General features: G+C 38.5%; 1 protein-coding gene across 8 annotated transcripts in view; it reads right to left on the reverse strand.

Moving 5' to 3' along the window:
- Positions 1-217: 217 nt before the first annotated feature.
- FOXN3 (forkhead box N3) overlaps positions 218-25765 on the reverse strand; it is a 213556-nt gene continuing 188008 nt past the window's right edge. For 6 of the 8 annotated variants that reach the window (XM_074908523.1, XM_074908522.1, XM_074908521.1 and 3 more), the window contains 3 exons: positions 17763-17871; positions 10211-10234; positions 218-7590 (listed from right to left, as the gene is read on the reverse strand). In XM_074908523.1, the coding sequence (XP_074764624.1) occupies positions 7041-7590; positions 10211-10234; positions 17763-17871 (683 nt within the window). In that variant the 3' untranslated portion in view covers positions 218-7040. The remainder of the gene's footprint in view (positions 7591-10210; positions 10235-17762; positions 17872-25765) is intronic. The other 2 variants (XM_074908527.1, XM_074908525.1) reach the window with 1 other exon arrangement.

The raw sequence follows: 25765 nt of genomic DNA on the forward strand, positions 1-25765 counted from the left end.
GAAGATCAGTCCCTAACTTAACACCAGTTTAGTATGTCTAGCTATTTGCACATGATAGCAAATTAACAGGAGCTGGTATCTACTTCAGTGAAAATACAGGTAACATCCCACGAAGGCTAGAACTATTTAATAATGATGGAATTTGTAAAAAAATCACTGTTGTTCCTCCTTAACATCTGGGCATATTTTGAAGCCAATATTCACACAAATACAACTGTTCAATTGATGCAACTCAGTAATTTTTATTGCAACTGGAAGACAATACATCACAGAAACTTTATGGTAGGTTTTGGGAAAGTGTTATTTACAATAATAATTGATGAAATAGTTTGTCTTTGGCAATATGATTACACATCAAGAAAATGTAAAATGCAAGTATGCCTCTAAATCAACATTTTTATATTTCCTAAAGATCAGCTGATTGCACTTGCCTTCGGACTGCTCATTTAGGTAAACACAAATACAACTTAACATCACTGTTCATTCCCCATCACAGTTCGTATTTTAATATTGATGAAATTGGCAGTTTCAGATGCCAAGTACAGGAAAAAAATTGGCTTATCACTGTACTAAATTAACTTATTGGCCAGTTAAGGTCCTGTGACCCTTAAACATTGATACCTCTTGGTCTTTTGATTGCTTTATCACTTTTTTCTGTAAAACAAAATATTTCAGAAATTACAGATCAGAGTATAAAAAAAAGTACAAGTCCATAATGCTTTTCATACACACACAAATCATTCCCCCCAACATTATACATTATGGCAGTTTTAAGTAGTGAGTGTGAATGATGCAGGCATGGAACTGGTTATCAAATACAGGTATGACTTTCAATTGTTGTCCCACACACATACTCATACACTAGTACAATGCTCTAGTAACTTAAAAATGTACTCAAGTTCAATGTCATCTGAATGAAAAAAGAAAGTCGTGGGATTTCAGGCCAGAGTAAACAAATGAAAAAGATTCCCATTCTAGGTGATCAGCCATCCCAGAATCCAGCACACATTTTCAGCATCCAGTAAAATCCCTTCTAGCACTGAGGCCAGCACAAGTTGTCATGTATCCCTTAAACCCTCAGATGATGAGCTCTCATAACTGCTGGCCTGATCCAAAGCCCAACAAAATCCACTGAAAATAAAAAAAAAAACCAAAACCCCCTTCCATTGACTGTGAAAAGATGTTACATCAGGTCGATTTCCCCTTCTTTGCAAAAGGAAATGTGATACAGTAGAAAAACCATTATATAGCTTCAGATAAATATACCTTGTTTCAATGCTAAAACAAAACAAAATCCAAACTCCAAAAACCAGGAAAGGCTACTTATTAGAACAACTCAAAAGTGACCTTTAAATCATTTCTGGTTTTAAATGTACACCAGCAAAATACAGCACCATAGACAAATTAGTTTGAGACTTTTTTTTTTGGTCAGTGAAGCTAGTACTTGTTTGCTGAACTGTGGAAGAATTATAAGGTTGTGTACAAGATCAAAGATAAAGCAACCCAGCTGACAAGTCTCTGCTTAGTTCAAGAATAACCAGTACTAAAAATAAAAATGCAAAAATAAAAACCCCTAATAAACCACCATCAATTAATACTTTCTAAACAAAAGGGGATTAACAGATGAATTCACAAATGTATGCAGATTTATACAGAACACCGAATGTTGTGTGTAAATCCTTATAAACTCCAGCTCAAAACAGAAACACACAAAATGTATAGTTTGACTTACACATCCCATTTCAAAGGAAGAGACGTCATTACAACTTGGTAACTGTGCTAACTGCAATATAAACCAAACAGAACTTCAAAGTTTGGCAGATAACTAAGAAGAGGGTTATCACTTAGGTTATATAGCAAAGTGTTGATGTATATTACATAGAGTAGTATAAATAATAAAAAAGTATTATTTAAATTAGATCACAGTGCTGCATTATGTGCATAACAGTGTTTGATATATTACTGGAGGGCTGTGAAGAACACTACTAAAACTTAACTGGTCAGACGGTCAACACTGATACTCTGTTACAATCAGGAGGACGTATGGTTCAAATGCTCTTTTGGTGGCAAAGTCAAGAAAATGTTTCAAAATATTTCCTGTAAAATATGCCAATGAGCTATTCAGGCAGCGGTGACACACCCGAAGGAGCTGGGTTTGCATTCTCCATGAAGTGAAGTAAATTGCATTACATCTGCAATTGGAAATGCATTCTTTCAATAGTTTTATTCTGATCCTGGAGCACAGGAGAGTAATGTTTCGAAAAATGCCTAGAGCCAGATTTGAGGAAAAATGGCAATAGTGAAATGGTTGATTTCCAGGAGCACGTGGGTGTCTATAGTTCCATTGACTGCAAAGCAGCTCAGACACCTTCAGGTTCTAGAAAATCTCAGATTGCTCCTTTCCACATCTTTAGATGATTTGGGAGCCAAAATCTCAGTGAAAGCTACTGAGAAACCGGGACAAAGTGCTATTTGGTCATTTTATCCCTGTTGCCATCTGATACAATTTAGAATGTTGTTCTCTTCTGAAGTAAGTAGATGTAACTCTACCCCACTCCAGTGAAGAATGCAGCCCCCAGTTTCTCTGTATCTCTTCCAAAGATAGACAGTAATTCGGTCGAACACTGGGAGCCGATGCACCTCCTCTGGGACTCCCTTCTCCCCTTAAGGTAAGAGAGGAGCCAGAACATGGTCCTCAACTGAATTGCCAGAGAGAAGAGAACACAGTCACAGGACAGTTCTCTAGGCCTACATGGCACACCTCCTCACTCCTACATCAGGCTTTTCAGCTGTAAAACCCTGGGATCTTGGTAGAACTACGGCTGGTTTTGCCAGGAGATCAGAATCAGACTGCTTTTAGAAACAGCTAAGGGGTTATACATTAAAGCCGTTTTAAATGCAGGCACAATCTGCATCAAAATGCAGTAGGACATCCAACGGCTTGCAGAACACAAGCATGACTGGCAGATTTTACCTCCCTGCAGACGCTGGTGGAATCTGCTTGTGGCAAGAGCTCTGGCCTGCAAGAGCTTCTTGCTGCAGAAGGCATATTCCAAAGGAACCTGCCATGAAGTCCAGTGACCCTCACAATTCACACCTATGTGAAACTTGCCACTGAATGCTTGCTGACCTACTGGGATTCCCCTAGTCCCCACCTGTCTTGGAGAAACGCTAATTTGGCAATACTGATAGAGTGAGGAAAATGGAAAGTTAGAGATTTGACGACTTCTCACCCCAAAATGGCTTAGTAAGGAAAGCAAACAAGCAAAACCAAACCACCTCATATCTGGCAAGTGAGAGAGTTCATAATACAGTGCAATTACCACTCTGTTTTGACACAATTCAGTCAAAGTAGAGATAACTGAATTGGAAAACAAGTTGGTCTCAATTCTCATTAAAAACTCTGATGGAATAGAACCAGTTCTGACAAAGTTGCCATTGTCAGTCAGGCACAAAAATGGTTTAAAAGGTGGCTCCTAAATATTTTATATAAATCCAAATTCTGTACTTCTCACCAGTAGTCAGAGTAAGGGTCAATAAGAACAAATTGTTTTTAAACTCCAGAAATTATCTGTTGATGGCATTAGCCCTCAGCCAAACTGCTGGTTCCTGAACATAACTTTGTAAACTCCTACTGAATAATACCTCCTTAGCAGATCAGACTAGGAGCAACAAATTTTACATGAAAATAGATGCTTGCCAACATTTTAGGTTTACCAGCAAGGATATAAATGAGTTGTTGAAGTCTTCGATAGATTATATATATATATAAAAAAATATAAAGATAACCTGCCTAATTAGATATTTATGCAAAATGACTGTTTTCTAAGGTAATACTAGTGATAATTATATATTTAGCCACCAAGAGTCCACATTAATAAATGGTACTTGTTCAGCAGAAACTGATCTCATTTGCACTGACACACTGCAACCAGTGAAGCTGCTCTGGAATTAGTGTTGTGACTGTGGACAGAGTCTGGCCACCGGCCACAACCACATCACTTTCTCTGGAGGACAGAGATGGCTGAGCCATGGTTTGAGTGGATTTTCTGCCACTGGATTTGACTTTTCAATGTTGCTTTTTGATAAATATTAAACCACTCCCAAGTTGGTACAACTACGCATTAATGAGCAAAGGTGGTGATAAACTGATACTGTAGTATTTCTATATTTTAAATGACTCTCCCCAAAGTCCGTAAAAAGATGAAGGACCAGGTTTTCTTGTGCAAGGCTTGCATGGTTCACTGCCTGCCGACTTTGGCTACAGGGAGCATGGATCTGGGATGAAGCCAATTACCCCAGCTCAGTCACGCAAGGGAAAAGCTATGGCTCGTTCATCTCTGTGCTACCTGGTGAAGGGACTGGTCATTCCTGGCTTCCCCAACTTTATCTTAAGGACTGCAGGCAGCCAACAAAAGTTAGTATCCATGTACTCCCAACTTAAATGGGAATCAACCCTGCAAGCATCGGCCCCAGCAAACTGAGGAGAACACAAGAGCTGTTCCTTGTACCACCCTTGGCTCTCTCACTCCTTATCTGCACCACTGGCAGTTGTGCTGGGCTCCAGTAGCTCTCCAGCAGCTCCTGGATCCCAGGACACGCTGGGTGAGATGGGAGGAGAGGTGGGTAAGATGGGAGAAGAGGCGCCATTTTGCTGTGCTGCCCCCAGAGCAGCCCTGTCTTTACATGACAAAATGCTTGCGGAGCACAGGAACAGGTCCAGACCAGTCTGCCCTTCAGTCCTTCCACTTCCGAAATGAACACACACCACAGGCATCTCCAAATGCAATTTTTAGCTCACCCCACTGAGTGGGAAGTCAAAAACCCTTCTCTAACTCACTCTTCATAAACTAGATCCATCTGGTGAAACTTCTGCCTGAGACAGTTGTTAGGGATAAATATAACCTATATTCCTTTTAAGAAACAGACCATTTTGTTCCGTTAATTGTTTGGTTCCTGGGATTTTCTTCTTGCCTCTACTATATTCTAAGTGTAGAATTTTTCATGCCAAATTCAGGAATCCAGGTGAGACAGACTTTCACAGCTTATTTCACAGCTTCCCTCTGCTGTAGGATCTCCAATCTAGTAGTTGTCATTACCAGGAGAGTAGCACTATACCTGAATCACACTCTCTGTAACACTGTTTTTTCTCTGGACACCTCAGTAAGGCTCTTTACTAACTTCATTTTCTCATGGCAAATTAGCAAAGCTATTTTCTTGTCTACTTATTCCTGAATCAAATCAGAGAGTTTTCCTCAATTAACCTCCCATTATTCTCTTGATTCTGTCATACACACTCACTACTAAATTTGCCCTCAGATTATTGCGTCATGTTACACATGTACAGACGAAGAAAGGACACACTTTTACTTTTTTTCTTTTTTTTTTTCTTTTTTTAAACAGAAGTAGGGAGAGGGGGGCTGAATGTGCAGACAAGGCAGTATAATTCAACCATCCAAGCCCTACCAGAGCATGAAGATTTTATTTTTTAATATTGCAGAGTAAGTTCCCCAACAGTCAGTGTTTGTCCCTGAAGAAGGTTAAACCTTAAACACCTGCTTCAAAAAAAACCCAACAACAAAAAAGAACCAAAACAAAAACAAAACAAAACAAAAAAATAAAACCCAAAAAAACAAACTCTAAGCCTAAGGGCTTAAAAATTAGAGGCATAGCCTTTTTCTCTATTTTCTATATTTATATGAAAATAATTCATGCTTCATGCTAAATACATTATTTACCTTACAAGAACTTTGTCATCTTTGAATAAAAAAAATTGTTTGCTTTTTGTATTTCCCCCCCCCCCCCTCCCAAAAGGAATCCATGCAATGTGGATCAAATTTCTTCTGCTGGCTACGCTGGTTGAATCTGGAAATCTGTTGTCATTTTTGCACAGTTGAATCCTGACTGACGGTAACTGCACACTCATTTCTGAGGGCAGTGTAGGAGATCTGTTATTGAACTTCTGAATTTTACTGTTCACCAATATGCTTTCCTTTTGTTTTTAAATACAGAATACTACTAATGGCAGGTTTTGTAGCTTTGTTTCCCCAGTTAGATCAAGGATTTGATCCACAGAAAAAGATTCTGATGTATTTCCTTCCTTAATATCTACTGTAATATTCTTAGACTTGATTGCTTTTCACTCAGGCAGTTTAGAAGACATAGCGTGTGTTTCCCTATTACTATTATTTTTTGCACGCAGTGCCAATCTTCGGGCTTATGGCTTTTTGAACATTCTTTAAATTTAATATAGAAGACAGAATTAAATGATTAATGATGCTACTAACAGTGACCTCCCCCCTCCCATTTCTTCTCGTTATTTCACTGAAACCCATTGCATACATAGTTCAAATTTCCCCAAACTTAAAGTTATCAATCTTCACATTATGAGCCACATATAGTACGTGAAGCACTAAAAGTGCATTACGGTTTGTGCAGTTGCCACCAGTGGCTGTCCAAAGACTTCTATGGCACAATGTATCCAAGTGCCACTAGATGGTTCTTGGTTTGGTGTTGAGAAGTACGTGCCTCTTTCTTCCCCCAAATCTCTTTATTCACATTCACTTCTAACCCAATTGTAAGGCCATTAAAAAAAAATTCTTAAGGGCCAGGCCTGAATGATTACTAATTTATGCACAGCTCTTCTAGTATAAGAGGGATTTCCAAGTGCCCAATTTTACTCCCATCACATTAATGTTGATGTCACTGCGTGTTCAACCATGCATTTTTGACAAGCTGGAGAAAGCAATGGCGATTTTGGCTTTTTTGTGGGGTTTTTTTGTTAACTTTTTGTCTTCAGGTAATGAAAAGCTTTTGTAAATTAGCTGAGTGTCAGTATGAGTTCTATGGCTTCAATCTCCTTTAAAAATAAAGATCTTAAGGGTCCAAAAAAATTAAAAAAAAAAAGAAAGAAACAAACAAAAAACAAATAGAAAGAAAAACAAAAAAGGAAAAAATTGCTGATATTGCCACAAATCATTAGAATTCACCTGACGTGCTGAAACAAAACTTTGTAAGTTCAAACAAATCATTGATTTGTTCTAATTTTTTGTGGTTTCCTTTTGCTCTTTCTGCCCCTTTGCCGTCCGATTGGTGATGTTGTTCAAACAGGATCGAATTCCTGCTAAATGCAGGAGCGATCCTGCTGCTTCTTTCATCTCCTCATCGTCACTCTCAGGGGGCTTTTCTGTACGTCTCTTTTTAAGAGGCAGTGTGTCACTTGGTACTTTTTTCGCCTTCATTAAATGTTGCCTTTTCTTGTGCTGGGATGCATACCCACTGTCAGCTAAAGAATCCTTGGTCTCCTTCCGATTTTGCTTTTTGTCCTCCTCTTCTGTTTCACTATGGCTCTCATGGCTCTGGAAGCTAACTTCACTTCCTTCACTGCTGTCTTGGCTACCTTTAGTTGCAAATTCATACTGGTCGTCAGCAGAGGAAGAGGAAATGGAGTCACTAGCAGGTGATGTGCTCCTGTGGTTGGAAGATTTGGCACTGCTGTAGTTGTGATCCTCCTTTGGGTCACCGCTAACAACTGGAGAGCCACAGGACTGTTCACTTTCTGTCCGCATCCGGCAGTTTGTTATTCCATTCCTGTAAAAACAAATTAAAGCAGTCTTAGAAGCCACAGAGATGTGATCCTGCTTCAGTGCAAATGATGATAAAGGCAACTGACAGATAATCCAAAATTATGACTATCGAAGTGATGTCCATGCAAGCTGGTTTCAAAGCCTGACTCAAATTGCTTGTGGATTGGATTCAACACATAAAACAAGCCAAAAGACACATAACAGCACAAGAGGCAGGACCAAGTAGGGGATGGTTACAAATAAATGATGTCTGAACACTCCTGATTTATGTTTCAACTAACAGTTTACACTTCCAAAAAAATTAAAAAGAAAAAAAAACCCATTATTTTATCTACTGGATAGTAAATAAACTGATGAGTTGCATAAATATCCTCTCTCCTTTTCCACAGAAAATCATACTACCAAAAATATGGGGAAGAGACACTAGCTTTCTGGAGTACTTCTTTGCCTCCTCTCATAGACTCTTTTCCAGGTCTAGCATTTCAAGGGTAGGAGATGTTTCACCTGGAAGTAGCACAGCTTCCATTGAGAACTTCTTCTGACAGAAGCAGGAACTAAGTATAAAATCCAAGTCCAGCCACATTTCTGATTGTGATCTGCTTACGAATAATCTTAAAAGCAATAGAATCTTAAGCCACTAGCTGCCAACAAAATATTACAATGTATTTATAAACAATCAGTAGAAAAAACCCCAAACCCTGATTTTACTCTAGAAGTTGTGATTTTCCCCTTTGGTTTTATGGCATTAGGTGCTGTGGGAACTAAACATGATATATTAACAAAATAACAGCATTCCTTTCTGCACTGCAATGTATTAGAACATTGCCACTGACTTTACAATACAGACTACAATGCTTGCAAGTCTGTTAGAGAAGGGAATGACCCTGTACAGTGCTTAATTCCTGCTGAAAAGGAGGAGGCTCATTGAGTAAAGGCATCATCACTGCCACCCACCAATTCACCAGCCTTGAACTGCTCTACCAGTTAAAAAAAGTCCCTCCAAGCAAGACTGTTTAAAGTATCATATGATAAACTGCTTTTAAAAATCTACTCTTGCCATCTTCATGCTATCACTAGAGTGCTTTTGCACACTCACAGCAGTGCTGGATTAAAACCTTTTGTTCAATGCACACACTGAACATAGGTATTTCTTAAGAGGAATGGCACAGTGGCCAAGTCCAGAGTACTACTGCTCTTCTACTTAAAAAATGGGAAAGTGCTTTAGATTTCAAGGAATGGACCTCACATCTGGCTTCTTTATAGAAGAAACAGCACAGTATTGTCCATTTCTGAAAGGTAAGGCTGAAAGGTGGAAAATTTAATAGTGGTACATAATTCCACAGCTCCTATTCATCTAAGTGCTCTTGTCTGTAGAGCTTTCTGAAACAAGAAGCAGGCTTTTGTGAACCAGTAGCAGGACAATGCTAGAAGGTAGCAAATTATCAGTCATTCCAAATGTTCTTATTTACAGTATTTTCAAGGAAATGTATGTAATAGAAGGCCCAGTTATTAGCAAAGAATGCCTCTTGCCAACCTCTTCTGCTCAACAAAATTATTTTCCCTGAGATTTTAGAGTAGCTTTATGATCCATAAATTATATACAGAACTCAGAAGGAATACACAAAGCTCCTTCAATTATTAATAACTATATGCAATGTCATTCATGACTGTGCAGCAAGCCAGCTGCATTTACTCTGTGATGGTTTGCCACTGCAGGGGTTGTCATTAGAGGATGCCAAATGCTTAAAAGAAGAAATCATCCATACTAACTAGTTGTAAGGTGAATTTATAACCAACTCCTTAAGATCAGTCATTACAAGGAAGTATGTGATGCATTTTAAGTGACAGATTCTTCATTTTTGGGGTAAATTTACATTTAAAGATGTTAAAAATTATCATAAATTAGCATAAAATTAAAGTTACTTGATTTTACTACGCAGCTAATAGTCAGAGCAGTGTGGCTCAATAAAAATCACATGCTACTAATTTTCCATTAAAAAATAGCAATAAATTCTTGCTCCAAGGAAACAAACACAGGACAGAATAGGTGGGAACTCCAATGGGATTCCTACTGACTAGGTTATTAGTGAACAAGGCTTCTAACAGATGGGATTTAAATCAAGATGCCCATTTTCATGTTATTAGATCTACTATTTGTTAGTTTGTACTGAGAGACTATCAATAAAAGGAAAGCTACAGTTCCATGGAGCAGAGCAACCATGTGCCAAAAAGACATCCCTGATTTGCCCTGCTCTTGAGTCTCTGGTGTTTGCTTTTACATAAAGGGGCTATAATTTGGATTCAAAAGCTCTGCCCATGGGACTTACTCCAGATCTCAATCCTTTCAAAAAAGCATAAAAATAGAATGGAAGGCCTGGGGATTACAGAAGCAATGTCCTAGGGGAAGGTGTACTACTATGGGTTAGCATCCCACAGGGAGTGACTGCAAATAGGATGATGACAAAGAAAAACAAGTCCACAGAAAGGTGCAAAAAATAAATCAGTTTTAAAAAAATGGGAGGAAAGGAAATACCAATATACTTCAGAAGAAAGGCATCTATGGTGGAACTGGTCAGGAAATGGATAGCATTTGCATCTCAGAAAAATCTTTGGGTTTCACTTACATTTTGAAAGATTTCCAACCAGTTCTGCTTGGGGAAATAAAAAAGGAAGAGAAAGCAGGTCAAGGAGAGAAATAGCAAAGGATATTTGCAGAAAAGGAGTTATACAGGCAGAGTGTTTTAGGATACTCACAAGATCAAAAGTCACGCACCCTGAAAGTAAATTAATCTGATTTATATCTCGATACAGAATAGCTCAAACATAAGATATGAAGAATCACAATTAGTAAATTAGTAACTTAGTTAAGAGTTGAATAAACTAATATCTAAACCATTCATATTTCGTACCCGTTTCTAAGAAGTTCTGAAGCTTTATATCGCTTTTATACAGTCACACACTCACTAAGAAATTAATCTCTGATATACATAGTTCAATCTAGATTATCAGTGGACAGAACTCCCCTGGGTTTCAGGGGACAGATTTTGGCCAGCTGATCTATTTTTACCCACAGTTCTGGTTGTAAATCTAAGTTGGTTACTGAAACAACAATAGATTTTTAAAACAAGTGCTTGCTCTGATGTTTGGATTATTTTTAAATTACAGAGGGGAAGAAAAGGTATTTAAGAATTCTGTGCTTACTGTAACAGTGAGGGGAAATTTATTTCAAGTAATACCTTATTTTTTCCCCATTTTTCGTTCAAAACTTTATTTCAAAATTTCCGGAAATCGAAGTATTTTCACGTTTTAAACCAGTGGCTTGCCCTTTCAGTAAAGACCATGGGTTGGTTTATTTGCTTGAGGGATCTTAACCATAGTTATACAGATAAAAGTACCACGCACAGATTCTTCTCAAAATACTTCACTTTGGCTGTAGCACAATGACACAACCCTCAAGCACTGAAGAGGTAAGTTTGGACTTTTGAAAGCCTGATTCCATGGATATGAGTTCTGCTACTAATGTCATCTGGAGTCAGATGGGACTCACAGCAGCTGGATTAAGCTGGTAAGGAAATAACATTTTTTGCACAGTGTTAGTGCCTTTGCCTTTCAAAGGAGTCTTCCTCAGGGTAAGACGAAAGTAAGTCTCAGTCATTTTAGTAAGGGCAGATATATCTCCCTTAAATTTCTGTACTAGCTTTTAAAAAAGATAGGTAATCGCATTCTGTTTGAAAAATGGCAAAAAGTTTTGCTGAAAAATACTGTATTCCACACCACAGACAGGTACATTCCTTTGATGAACTAAGCAAACCTATGTGGAGTTTAAATATCACCTTATCTATCTCTGATCCTTCCGGATGACAGTATTTTATACCCATAGGTGACAGTTTTGGTATGTAATTGGAAACACCCAGTGAAAAGATACGAAGAAAGCAGCACAGGTAAGTTGGGTTTGTGGATTTTGACAGGTTCCAGGTTTGTTAAAAAAAGGTAACACTCTTTTTTACTGTATAGATAACATAATTTCAAAGGGAAATTCAGGACAGTCAGAACTTTTAGCTATAGGTAGTTGAACTGATCCTTAAAACCATTACATACCAGGCAGACAGGAGGATGAACAGCGTATAAAAAGTGATGCTCACTTGCTGTGTGATGAGATTCTATCAGGGGTTATTGAGTTAAAAGTCAACAACAACAAGTCAGTCACACTACTGATAGAAGCTCTTACAAAGGTACTTCACAGCATAATTGTATGCAAAGAACCACCAGCAAATGTGAGTCATGAACTGCCAGCAGAAAGAGCACTTTGTCACTCTCAACAGCAGATCTGAAGTTAAGACAAATGCAGCCCTCTGCATTTTGCAAAGAAGAATCAAGTCAGCCAGTATTTTTGTTCTTTAGTTACTAAAGGATTCCTTCAGGTCCCAAGAATAACTCATCCTGCCTGTTACAGGTGGGAAGGGGAATGCAATGCAACAAGCATGATTTGATGTTTGTTAAGCTGATCATGCCAGTAATAAGCAAGAACATTAAGAATATACAATTAAGAATTCATAAAAGGAAGTACCTACCAGTTCCTTTACCTAAGCAAAAATAATCATTCACAGATAATTAAGTACAGGATTTTACTTATGTTTTGGCATCTATGTTGTACATGTTACTTATATTTGGTTTATTTAATCCCTGCTTGAACGGCTGCTTCAAGGGAGGGAAAAAATAAGCAAAAATAAGGCCAGCATCAGGTCACCACAATGAAAGTTAGGCCTGACGAATAATCTAGTAATTGCCCTATAAAGTGAAAATAATAATAAATAACAATCTTCCATCTTCAAATAAAATTAGGCACAAAATGCATTCTTGTCACACCCCAATGATCAGGAGCTGCACAAGGAACTGTGTGTGGCATTAATAGCAAAAGAATCTACTCAAGGTGAAGTAGGTAAGGTTTGTTAGTGTTGAACTTTTGGGCGTTTTGTTGGTTTTTTGGTTGTTTTGTTGTTGTTTTTTTTTTCAAATGAAGAGCAGTAGCTCTGCCAGTACAGATGTACTTGCCTTCCCTAGGAAGAGGGAACATTTTGTTTTGGAAACTTGAACAGAATTTTTTTTTTACTTAGGGAAATTCTCCAGGAAGCTTATGTTTGCAATTTACAGATAATTGTGACATTCCTTGAGAAGCTACAAGTAGTTGGTGAGAAAGGAGTATTTTAAAAAATGGGAAAACCAAAGTAATTTCCCCCCTTTTTTTTTTTTTTTTAATCTGCAGTAATTTAAAAAGCCAATGTACTTCTAACAAATGCTACCAAAAGGAATTTAACCTATTGCCTAGGCACAAATGGCATTTAAGAAGTTCTGCCTAAGTTTTCAGCTAGCCTGAAAAAATAACTTGGATTCATTCTGGGGAAATATGAGCTAAAAAAGGCAGTTAGGCATTGAAGTCTATGCTATCCTCCATTCTGACACATCGACAAACAAAGAGAATGACAAATCCAGCCAAAGCATCTTTTACTGGGACTGGCTCTGCTTAGTTCTTCCCAAATCCTAAAGGTTTTACCTGCTTCTTAAGGTTTCCCACCCAAGGTGGCTGCAAACTCTTCCTCCCTCTTTCTCACCTCCATCTGCTGGCTAGTGTTACAGGATGTGGTTCTCATCTGGCTTCCCCATCAAAACAGACCACTGAACAGGCCATTAAGCCCCATTGGCCAGGACTAACAGCACCATAATCTGGCAAAAAAAAATGAAGAAGCATGGCCTACACAGTACAAAATGCACTGAAGACCAGTGCTTCATGAACCCTGGATTCCCTGGGAGACCATCTGAACGCTGTGTTCAGCAGCCCCTGTAGGTAGCAGTGAACATTTGGGGCTGAGGAGAAAAAAAAGGCCTCATACATAAAAATTACCAAGGATATTTTGCAAAATATCTTTTGCAGAATAACCTGGACAAAATTACAAGGCCTATGCCACACAGCTGGTGATATTCTCTGTGGAAATTCCATCAACCTCATCTCAGTGGATGTGCCCACATCAGGCAGTGAGGCTTAGGCTCAGCAGATCTACTGCACTGCGGCAGGATGCGGACACAGACACAAACCACTGATACACTGTGGATAACTGAAGAAAATTACAAGCATCATGGTGGAGGCTGTCTGCTGAATGTACTGAAATCGTAGTTCAAATTGCTCTAACATTATATCAGCTTCCAAGCTTGTGCTCTTCTCCAAAGGGTTGGTGTAACTGATAACACCTTACTCGTGTAGAAGGTGATTATATATAGATTATGTAGATTACATAGATTATATGTGATAGAGCTTCTTGCACCTTGCCAAGACGCATGTTGGCAGGTGCACTGGCCACTTTGATAGAGACTATGCCTACTAAAGTGGACACAAAAGTCCTCCTAAGTAAACATTTAAAAGGTAGTTTCCAATGGATATACATAGCAAGAGCAAGAGCTCACCTTCAAAGCACAACCAACTCCTTGCTGCATGTAAGGCACTACTGGCTTTGCCTGCTTCCATTTAATACCTTTCTAAGTCAGTATTTTCTTTTCTACATATCCAGACTATCACTGCATTTGCTTTTAGAATCTCTCAGGGAACTGTATGGGGATATAGTCTGCCAAAAATATATATGATGGATCTCATGTTAGAGACATGCTACACGCTGTGCAGCTTTGAAGCGTTATTCTCCCCTGCTGTCTTCGGGTGGGTCTTAGACTTGTCAGCCACAACATGGAAAATATGGATGGTAAACAAGCTAAAAGTGGTGTGAATAAAGTAAATAAAAAGCTACTGTCAAAACACATCCAATTACTCTCTGCTGTGGAGATTTAACACCAGAGGATGATTTTCAAAGTAAAAATAGTGTGGGATGCCTTTTCCATTTGTAGATTGGAACGGAAGGCCTATTTGTGCAATTTAAGCCAAATGCACTACAACATAATGATGCTCTCCTCAATTGCTATTCTTTATTCATGGAAAGTGGCGGATTTGTTGTGTTTGTTAAATACTTTTCAGTAGGGTTTTTTTAATCCAAACTACTTAATTCAACTGTATTTTATTTTATATATAAAAAATAACATAATTACATGTAATTACATGGGAACAGCAACACATTGATACCTTGTGCAAGAACAAAATATGCTAATATACTGTCACACTGTTGAAGAAGAATAGCAGAGTAAACTTTCTAACTGATGGGAGCTAATATATCAGAAATCACAGATTTCAGCATCTTAGTCAAGTGCTATGATTTTAGTCTCCTTTCTGAGTAACAGGTTAATCAAAACACTCCACCTAGTTACAACTGCAAATTTAACCCAAGACCAAACTTTTTCTTACTCAGTTTTGACGCTAACAGAACATACTGTAAGTTACTTACATGCAGTTTGGGGGACAACAAAACCGAAGACCATGAAAATATTGAGGAAATAAATATGAAATTAAATAAACAGCTCAGACAGCAAGGAAGTGCCAACAGAAGGATAGCACCTTACAGAAGAACCCTTAACTCCTACATATGTAACTAAAGAAAACCGGTTAAGAGGTTTAATTTATTATGCAAGGATCCACTACCAAGAAAATACTATAGGTCCCCTATATGCACGATGAAAACTACCTTTTAAAGTTTATTTTAGGTCTTTTACTTAGAGCACCAAAGAAACTCTTCTCAAGAAAATAAAGATTCAAGTAAAAACTTGGAAAGAAGCTGTATGGCTTCTCAATATATAGGTAGAGGCACAACATTTCTGCAGATAACTCACAGGAAGACTGCACCACCTCCTGTGACTGCCCAGCAGACCTCCCTCCTGGTGAAAGCTGGAAGAGGAAATCAACTTTCCTACACCTGAACAGGTCTGAAAAAATTCCCTGCCAGCCTGACTGGAGCCATCTCCCTCTGTGCAGGAGTGACAGCTCCGTGTGAGCTGTGCTCCTACTCTTAACTGCAACAGAAGGTGGCTGAACGGATGCTGTGGTAAATTCCCCCTGCTGCACACGATAAGCAAAATTATTCTCATGAGATGCCATGAAAAGCTTGACATCACAGGTCCTATTTAGCCCTGTGTATCTGAGGAGAGGGGTAAGCACCAAGAAACAGGGTGTAATTTTTACAGTAACTGATAACAGAAGTATCCAGTTTTAAGAGGACCAGATGATGTTCTAAGAGGCACTGTGTATCCAGACTGACCTTATTGTTAGAGAAATTCTGGATCTTAAGCCTGCGAAGACCAAGAAAAAACTTCTTGCTGAACTTGCTCTATTGCAGAGTCCCCTAACTTCTCAAAGTCTTTCAAAGCCTCTTCTCCCCACCCTCTACCCCCTTTTCAAGAATTAGAAAAGGGGATATCGCAGGAGCCCTTAAATATGAGCAGACATCATGCAGACCAGGAATATAATCATAGCAAGCTATTTCTCATACTGCCTAAGGCTGGAGAAGAGAACAAAAAGAATTAGAAATGTCTGCATTAACTAATTATAAATGCTTTTCTCTGAGACAAGAGCAAAAAGAACATAAGCAGGAGAGGGGTTAAGTCCCTAATTTCCCAAATTACATTAGCAGGTAGCTGGTAAAGATCCCGTTCTACCTGCTAGAAAAAAAAAAAAACGAGAAGTAGTGCTCAGAAAATACATAAAATTTAACTATATGCAGCCTTACAGCATAGTAATTTGAGGATGTCTACACAGAAGGAAGTTTCAAGAGGCCTGGAAGGAAAAACAATTCTATGTCCTCCTTGAGTCAACTCTGATTATGAAACAGGGTCTAAGCAGAAAGTACAGATCAGAGAGAATATTCAGACCACTGTGTCCTCTGTTTGTTTAGCTGAGACACCTCATAAAAACTGTATGTAATTAATGATCCATTAGTCCCACAGCTCTGCAATCCCCACTGCAGCAGAATACAAGTCCTGGCGAAAGCTAGCATCAAAGCTACTGAAGATGATTGACCTCCACTGCTAGCAAAGCCAGACTGTGGTAAAGCGAGATGGAGAGGAACTCTGCAGACTTCTGGAGGATGACCCTCAGGGTGGCACCCCTTCAGTGAAGCAAATGTGAAAAACAGATGGAACAGTTACACATCAAAAATATTTATTTTATTCCAATTAGTATCTTCCCCACTACACATTTTAAACATCAAGAATATATGAATGTCATAGGTTCTCTCTCTCCATTTACTGGATGGAAATAGCATACCCAAAGGGCTAGATGCTGATTCTGAAAAGGGATAAAAAAATAAAGAGCAAACGGGAAAAAAATCCCAAGTAAATAATAACTGAGTAAGTATCTATTGACATAGTTTATTTCACTGCCTTGCAGCCATTTACTGAGATCAGAGGGTGTAATTGGAACAGCCCAGCAAAGCAGGGTCAGCGCTAATTATGAAACCCCACCCAGAATACCCAAGGGCCTGAGCTGAAATAGCTTTTCCAGATACTGACAGTTCTGAAACAGAAGGGCACTGGCAGCACACTTGACCAAATTAATCTCTGTTGTGACTGACTGAAAATGGAGCTACACCTGAGGCAAACTGTTCTTCCACCAATAGACCATCACCGCTTTAAGTAAAACAAACCACTGAACCACAGTTCTTATTGCCATCACTAGATGTCTCTTACTGCCCTGCTTTCTGAAAAAGTTGAGGATCTTCAAATAACTTTTTATCCTGGAATGTTTCGGTGTAACCTTGAAATAGAAACTGTATAAAAGAAACTGCTTCACAAAGACCTGTGTTAATAACAACAGCTGTATGTTTAGATATCTTTCAGAATTTGCTTTAATATTATTGATACTCTTCTCACTGGTATTTAATCCAGGAAAAGGTCTTTAAGAAAAGGGAGGGAGAGAGACAATGAGAGTGAGAGGGAGGGAGGGAGGGAGGAGCAGGAAGAAGCATTAGAAAAACAGGTCACTGTAGGAGATTCTTATCAGAAACTGCTTGCAATTTGCTAGTGAAAATAAAACTGCGTTTTACAAACCAGTGTGCAACAGACAGATGTGCCGTGACTATCTTGTGAAAAATGATAACCCAAGAATTTTAGGTGGCAGAGTTTTATTCATTTAGAACCTCACAAGTATTAGCAAGCAGAAAAGTATCTGTTGACCAGAGCTTACATATACTTTTACATTCCCTGCAAAATACTGATTTATTTCATAAAGATCCCGCAATGAGCCACTCTTACCTTACTGCAACAGCCATGCTTCCTATAGGGTTGATTGGCAATGGCCTGGCTCCAGGAAATATTCCTCTACTCAGAACTCGAGCTCCATTTTGTATCACTCCCGGAGGAACTAAAAAAAACCACAAAAACCCCAAGATTTTTTCTTTTAAAGGAAAAGTTAGAAAAATATAGGAGCAAAATGAGAAAACATTCGAGAGGACTGTGTAGTACACACTGCTTACCTTGAACATCTCAGCCTCAACTTTTGTGAATGCCATGCTATTTCCAATGCTATTTTCATGGCAAAAAATTTAACAGCAACCAATGATAACACGGCTTGTGGAAGCCACTGCCTGACCTAGTTGCTGCAGATCATTCCTCGTACAACAGAATCACTTTTGTTTTGCAATCACCATTCTGCTGGGAATGCATGTGCTTAGAGTCAAAAGCAGCTATGAGCACAGATGTAACTACTTTGTCTACAGTAAGAAAACAATGACCCTTTACAGATAAACAGAATATAAGCACTTCACTGCAAGAACACAGGTCACAGCTTTTTATCATCCCAGATTACTTTCTGAGCAGTAATCTCTTGGCCTCTGTTTCCTGCAAAATAAAATATTATCTACAAATGTGGATTTACCAGCAAGTGAAAGAGAAAAGGCTAAAAAGGCATTAGCTCCATACCACTAATTAGCCCCTCTCTCTTGCCACCGATGACCTCTGTCACCCAACCTGACAGCAGTCACGTGCCTCCAGCACATGGCCGGGTCACAGCTGAGCATCGCCCATCCAACACGGCGCACTGATGCCACTGCCACTGAACTGCCCAGGTACTGGCCACTACAGATGAGAGATTTCACTGGGGCCTTTTAACTTGGCTGTATATTGAAAACTGCAGCTCTGGCCAACAAGATTTTAACCTACAACCAAGTACTTCTTTTCTATCCAGGCATGTTTCTATCCAGGCTCAGCCCAAGGCAGCCACCCCCTCAACTGAAGGAACAGCAGAGGAAGCACTACCAAGGCACCACCAAAGGAAGAGTCTGTCCTTAGCAGGTCCTCAGCATTTTCCTCCTCCACTGTGGGATGCAGGCCTACTGAACACAGTTCTTATCCTAGGCGCTTACCAGGGACTAATGTGTAATGCCATTTATTTGCACAGGTATTATGTCCCTTCAGGTTGGAACAGTAACACTCTACAGCCTCAACATGAACCTGCTTCTTTAACATCCACAGCTAGCCTGTTTGCTCAGTTTTTCTTCACCGTAAGTCATCATTTATACTACGTACTTCCCCTGATGGGAATGATGATAATTACTCTGGATGTATTATTTCTAAACATACAGATATTATATAAATACATGTAAGATAAATGTAAACCATATCACTTTATATACACCTACAGAATTTTATTTTTAAACAAATTACAGGGAGACTAGAAAAATCATTCAGCCTAAGAATCAACACATAATACTTTATATGCCCAATTTCAAATGCTCACACCCAAAAAGATTAGTGTATTCCGAGGCAGAAAACCACAGAATCAGAAGTACATTATTTCTAAGTTGCTGAGGTGCATTTCAACTTCCTATCAACACCAAGCCAGATCCACACCTCCCTTCCTGCTATCCTGATGCTCACCTTACTTCACTCCAGACCACACAGATTAGTTCTGGGAAAATAATCTTCTTTCTCCTGCTGGTGAGAGCACATCACCACCCTAATTAAATCCTGTCACTGCGTTATACCCACTCTTGCTTCTGAGCACCTCTGAAGAATAGGTCATTTCTATTTAGGCGCTTAAATACAGCCTCAAATGGCTAAAATTACAGAATCTACTTTATAACAACTAGGGTCAGCTTTCAATGACCAAAATAATTTAAAAATTGCTTTTTGCTATTTATACTTCACTACTTTGTGCACTTTTTCCTCCAGCACTAGATTATGAGAAATCGATCAGATCTGTTTCGCTCAGGGGACACTATCAGGCTTTCAACGCTCCTACGTTTGAGTTTGTAGATACTGTAGAGGAATGTTATCTTGCTAAAAGCTCCGAATTCTGAATTTCTTATTATATTTGTTTCAACAGCATGACCTTAAGATGGCCAAAATACCAATGTCATGAAAGAAAAGCAGTCTGCTCAAGGATAAGGCCAACCTAAAATGCAGAGTAATACAGGTAAATTCAAAGCAACAGATAAACCTGCTAAATATCAAAAGATTGATGAAACACACCATTCCCAATGGGCATGGTTTTTCCAACAGGTTTTCACAAGGGACAAATTTTGTACTCACTACACAGTACAGTTTTCTCTACATTTACAAAGTCCCATTAAAATAAATGAACCAGAAGTTTTGACCAAGAAAGATCTGTGAATTTTCTCTTTACTCTGACACAAACCATGAGGTTTTATATTGAAATGAAACATTTATGTATACATACAGAGCCACATGCCAGCAGATGTTGCCTAAATACACATACATACGTAAAACTTGAAAGCAAACACACCAAAAATTCTACTGCAAAAGAGAGCAACAGGCTCTTTGATGCTCAAATTCTTCTTTCCATGGTTACCTAATTATCCTGTCTGTTGGCAGAGTTAGGTGATGCTTATCTTATCCTTCCTCCTCTCCTGCCCTTTCTGCCTTACTGACAACTCCCATTGCTTCTTTAAAAAATCCTGTTCACTAACCCATCACTTCTCTAAACATACTGTCTGATGTCTTTCCTTGTTTACCTTCTCTAAGTTTCCTTTTTCCCTGCACTCCTATATATAGAAAATACACTGCCAAGTCTCATAGCTTAGACTTTCTATATACTGACATTCCCACTCCATCTTCCTCGACCCTTTGCAGATTTGTAAGTCATGCTGTGCTATCAGGCACACTGTATTTGAAAGCTTCACATTTGAAAACATACACAGACACCCCCCACCCCCCCTGCCCCAAATCTTTGCCTCCCAAAACTCTCTGAATTATGATGCAGCAGTACCACTACATCAACTAGTTAAGTTATGCAGATAGACGAACAGAAAGGTTCTATGCAAGGGATCAGCTGAAGGAGGACACCAGATGATGCAGTGTATCCTTTCAGACATTGGGAACCATAACAAAAAAACAAAAAAACCCACAACTTGCTGATAAATTTGTTTCTGTAGCATTCTAAGCCTAAAATGAAAAGTAGGATCAAAACAATTCAGTAGCAGAAGGTTTTAATTTTTAGCTATCCACATAACCAATGTGCCACTGTAAGACTACCCTATTACTCATGTATCTCTACTTATAGCATTTAAAGCATCAACACTCATCCTTCCCAAAATGACTGTAATTTATTTTTTAAAAATCTAAGTATATAAACTGCTAATATATTGTCCCTGGTACACAGACACTCTCCCTGCCTTTGTGCAGGCTGTATGAAGATGGCTATTCATTACCCAAAGATTTATTTCCACATGTTGGTAATTTTGAAGGGTTGTGGATTATTTACTGGAAAATACACGGTCCTTTTATTCCATAGATACATTTATGCCTTACAAGCTTTAATTACATTTCAAAACCATACTTTGAGGTGAGGTATTTATATTTTAGATTGAAGATTCAAGGTGTGGAGGTAAGATAATTTACTATAAGTCATATCATCAATCAGTGCCAGTCTGAACTAACACCTTACAGTCCAGACTCCTCTCTTCTAATGCTTCTTTAACCAACAGTACAGGCAGGTTACATGGTTCCCAATTTCTAGCCAGAAGTGTGAAATGTAATTTACACCTTTTCTGTGCAAGTGCCAAAAGACATTTATGTCTGAGAAACTCAGCTCAAGAAAACAATGAAAAAAGATCCATGCATCTCTTTGATAAAGGTTTCCCCTTTCACAAAATGTTCCTAGTGAAATGCAGAAGAGTGTGAAACACCATAATCGTTATTCACCTTTCAGCTTTCATCACTGCTAGGTTTTCAAGGAGAACCCAGGAAATACTTCCACTGGAGTAGTTAAACCACATACAGAGAATCTGCCCCTAACCTGCTACACGGACGAGGAAATGATTTTTGCATCCTACGCTGTTCTGGTGGAATTCCACAAGCTGAGTAGGATCTGCCGACATTTCAAGTCTCCACTGGCTAACTGCAGAGAGAAGCAACGTATCCAATCTCAAAAATCAAGATTTCATCTCTGAACTTCTCCAAGGGGGAAAATAATCTGTCTTTTGTAGCAAACTTTCACAAAACAGTTTAACAGACAATGAGGTGAATGCCATGTAGGAGAACATACCATAATCTGAATCTATCAAAACACTGCATTCAGATAGTGTTAAACAGATACAATAGAAGCCCTGAAAAATCTAATGTTTTGTAGCCCATACTCAGCCTCTGGAGGTGGAAAATAAGTAAGAATCGCTCAACAGACAGTGCAGGACTGTTTTAATTCAGTGCATGGTCTTGTGTGCACATCAGATGAGTAGAAAGAATATCCCAAACTATGGACTTCTTTCATCATACCTCTCAACACACTGGATCCATAATCTCTTACCCACAAGTAAGAGGTGAAGCAAACTTCCCCCATCCAGATGAGCTAACAACCTCATACAAGACCTTCACAACAATCAAAACCATGTTAGACTGGGTCCTTCCCTTAAGATTTGGTTGTCTAATTTTGCAATTTGGCAAAATTAAAATGGAAAAGAAGGAGAAAATACTCAATGCATAGAGCCGTCAGACACACTGACATCCCAACAGTGCACTAAATAAGGAAACCAACTTCTTGGTTAAATGTTGGCATGTGGAAGTTAAATGAAATATCAGCACTGGGAGTGGTTTGTTGTAAATCAAGGAAATTAAAAGAAAGGGGTAACAAACATCTTCTTTTAAGTCATGTGGGAAACAAGCATACACTTCATTAAACTATCTAGCTCAGGTAGCCAATATTCAGACTAGTGAGGAAGACTGAACAGTATTTATTGAAAACAGACTTTAAAGAAGTGGAATATTAGAGTATGAAGGTATGCTGTAGGGACAGACTGGTTCTCTGTCATCATGTGGCGGATGCATTTATCTCAGGGCTCTCTTCCCTGACCCATCTCTTGTAGCACAGAAAAAATCATTACAGACGAGAGATACTGAGTTTCTGCTAATATCTGTCAGCTTCAGCTTTTTTCTGCCAATCTCTCTTCCAGGACAGTGTTTACTCAAATACTTTATCTCAGGCTCTAAGAACTGAAAATAGGAAATTGCTAATAATGTATAATTGATGGGACATCATAACCTGCCAAAAGCAAATGTTATCTGCCAAACATGTAACTTTAGTCACTTCCAACTGTCTTATCCCAGGCATAAATTTGATGCCATCTGCCTAAACTTCTTCTATTTTACTGCCCAAGGACAACTTTGCAGCTCTTAAATTCCATAGTCTGTAGTCCTAACAAACTGCAAATCAAGGAAGCATCCAACAAGCAACTTACTCTAAACAAAAATTTGAGGTGGAAAGAGAGAAGTGTATCCTGATAATCCTATCACACTCATACCTTGTCTAAGGACATTTAATAAAAATAATTCAATCTTCTGAGTTATTTTTAGTATAAATAAACAACTACAGCTAGTGACTCTTCACTTTGATCATGCTGGAACTGCTCAACAACAAAATAAACCACGATGCTAAATCAAATATGAAGAGTAAGGAGAAAGAAGTAGAAAGTATTTCATAAAAGTAAGTTTTCTTTCCAGTTCTATTTTCTCACTTTAATGACTTAGTGTTGAAACACTTAAGTAAAAAAAAAAAAATTCCTCTTTAATAGAAGTTGAGGATGCAATTCCCCAAAAAATCCCAGCAACTGGAATGGGAAGTTTCAACCCTATGAAAATATCTTTTCCCAATTTTCACTTTGTTACAGAGCTGTCAGCAAAAATACCATTAAGAAACATTTTACTGTCAATGATTTATCATTTTATGATATAAAAAGCTAGGCTGGAAGCTGTCAAGTTACAGTAAGTGACTTGTCCACAAGCAGAACAAACAGAACATTACAGTTATCAAGTTTCATCTAAAATAAAAATGTCCCAAGAAAACAGCACGTTCTAGTTGATCCTATTTGGAGGATTTCTGTCTGTTATTAAGACAGTTTTATACCATTTTTTTGTCTTGATTCCTCTAAATACATCTTTCAGATATACAATCCACTTGCATTAACTTAAAAAGCAAACTTCATCGGCATACGATTTTAAAAGTACAGAGGTACAGTATTAATAAATCTCTTTAGGCAACTACTTCTTCTCCCAACAAATTCAAAATAAATGTACCTATTCTGGGTTTCATATGCTTTGAGACAAAGATTCATAAAGATTTCCAAACCAGAGACATTGATCTCACCCTTGGAAAACCTGCTTTTTAAGGAGCACCCAGCAAAACTCCATGATCGTATCTTCCCAAACATCTTTACCACAGTGCTTCAGATCTCCTCTAAGGAACCACTCACAAAACCAGTGCTGCAAAGTCTCCTGAAGGCCACTACTTTCCAGCTAACCTGGGTGAATAGTGCTGAGCAGTACAGGAAAAAGAAGATGGATGTTCAGAGCTGAGAGGACCCTCAGCCTCCTGGCTTCTACCCAAACCCTTTCTGCAAGCACTGTTTATAGTGTTTGCAGTATTAAACTTCAGCCTGAGCAATGTACTAACATTTGTGTGCAACTCCCAAATTATATAGCAACAGGCAAAGGACTACTTATGAATCTGAAGCTATGTATAATATTGCTGAGTCAGGAGCTTCTTGAATTCAGTCAAGATTTCCAGTATAATCCCTTTGACTGCAGCATTGTTTCACCAGCAGTAGCAGCAACACACTACACACACTCCCTGCTTCCTGGCCCTTCCTGAAGAGCAAATGATTCTAAGTTCAGAATGACCTCACCAATTGCTACTTAAAATGCTTACAGTGACTCGAATCTCAGGAAGTTCAAATAAACTGCAAAGCCACCAAAATCATCTCCATTTTATTCATGGCAAAACATAAAGGTTTGGCAAGACTAAAAGACATGCCCAGGACACTACACTCTTTAAGAGTAGGGAATGTTACACTGGAATGACAGTTGGTAACATACACTTTCAAAACATTACGAAGTACTGAAAATCTTAACAATTGTACAAAACTAACTCATTTGCTTTATTGAGTTAGTAGCCATGATTTCTAAATGAGCCTCACCAATGGTTCACCATCTCCTTTTCCTTTGTCCTCTCTGTGAATTAGATTCCCATCAAGGAAAACAGGCCCAGAAATCTGACACAGCTTGCCAAAGATGGCCCAGCCAGTACCCAGTTCCCTGCAGGTCAAAATGCAGTTTTCATTGCAAGTCATGTATTTTGGAATTAATATTCATGTACTGGCTGCTAATAGAATCCAAAGTATTTGTAACCTGCAATAGCTGCTACTGAAGAAAGCATTTCAGCTGCTGTTTCTTTTAAAACATAATCAAACCATAAGAAATGTGATGAAATATGAGGACTTCTACAAACTGAAACAAAAAGTACTAAAACTGTGTTCCTACATGCCCTCTCCTAGCATATCACATGGTAGAATAAAGCTTTCATGCTTTATTCTTGGTGTCAGCTGGACTGTATGTTTCAGTAGAGTTTTGCACAGAGCTGGTTACTTTGAACTTCTGCCTTTATTTACTATCTAGAAATATTTGGTCTGTGAAAATACTGCAAGTGTTAATACTTCGAAATTGATTTCTGATGTCAACATCCCAACTATAATTGCATTATTTCCCATCTTCAGCGACAATGTGAACAATTTCATGAAGCTATAAAGTAAAATCCCCACAAACACAAAATAACCCTAATAACAGTGTTTTACTCTTTTTATTCTGCTTTTTTTTTTTTTCGTGAAAATTAAAGCACGATGTGATTGGGGTAAATAGTAAGCAGTGTTCGTGCCAGCTCAGATATCATTTCAGGATTTCATATAAAAGCAAAACCTGATTTTAAAATTCATATATGGATGTTAGTAGTGTTTCACACATAGGTATAGAAT

The sequence above is a fragment of the Athene noctua genome, chromosome 6 (assembly GCF_965140245.1).
Source record: "Athene noctua chromosome 6, bAthNoc1.hap1.1, whole genome shotgun sequence".
Lineage (NCBI taxonomy): Eukaryota > Metazoa > Chordata > Aves > Strigiformes > Strigidae > Athene > Athene noctua.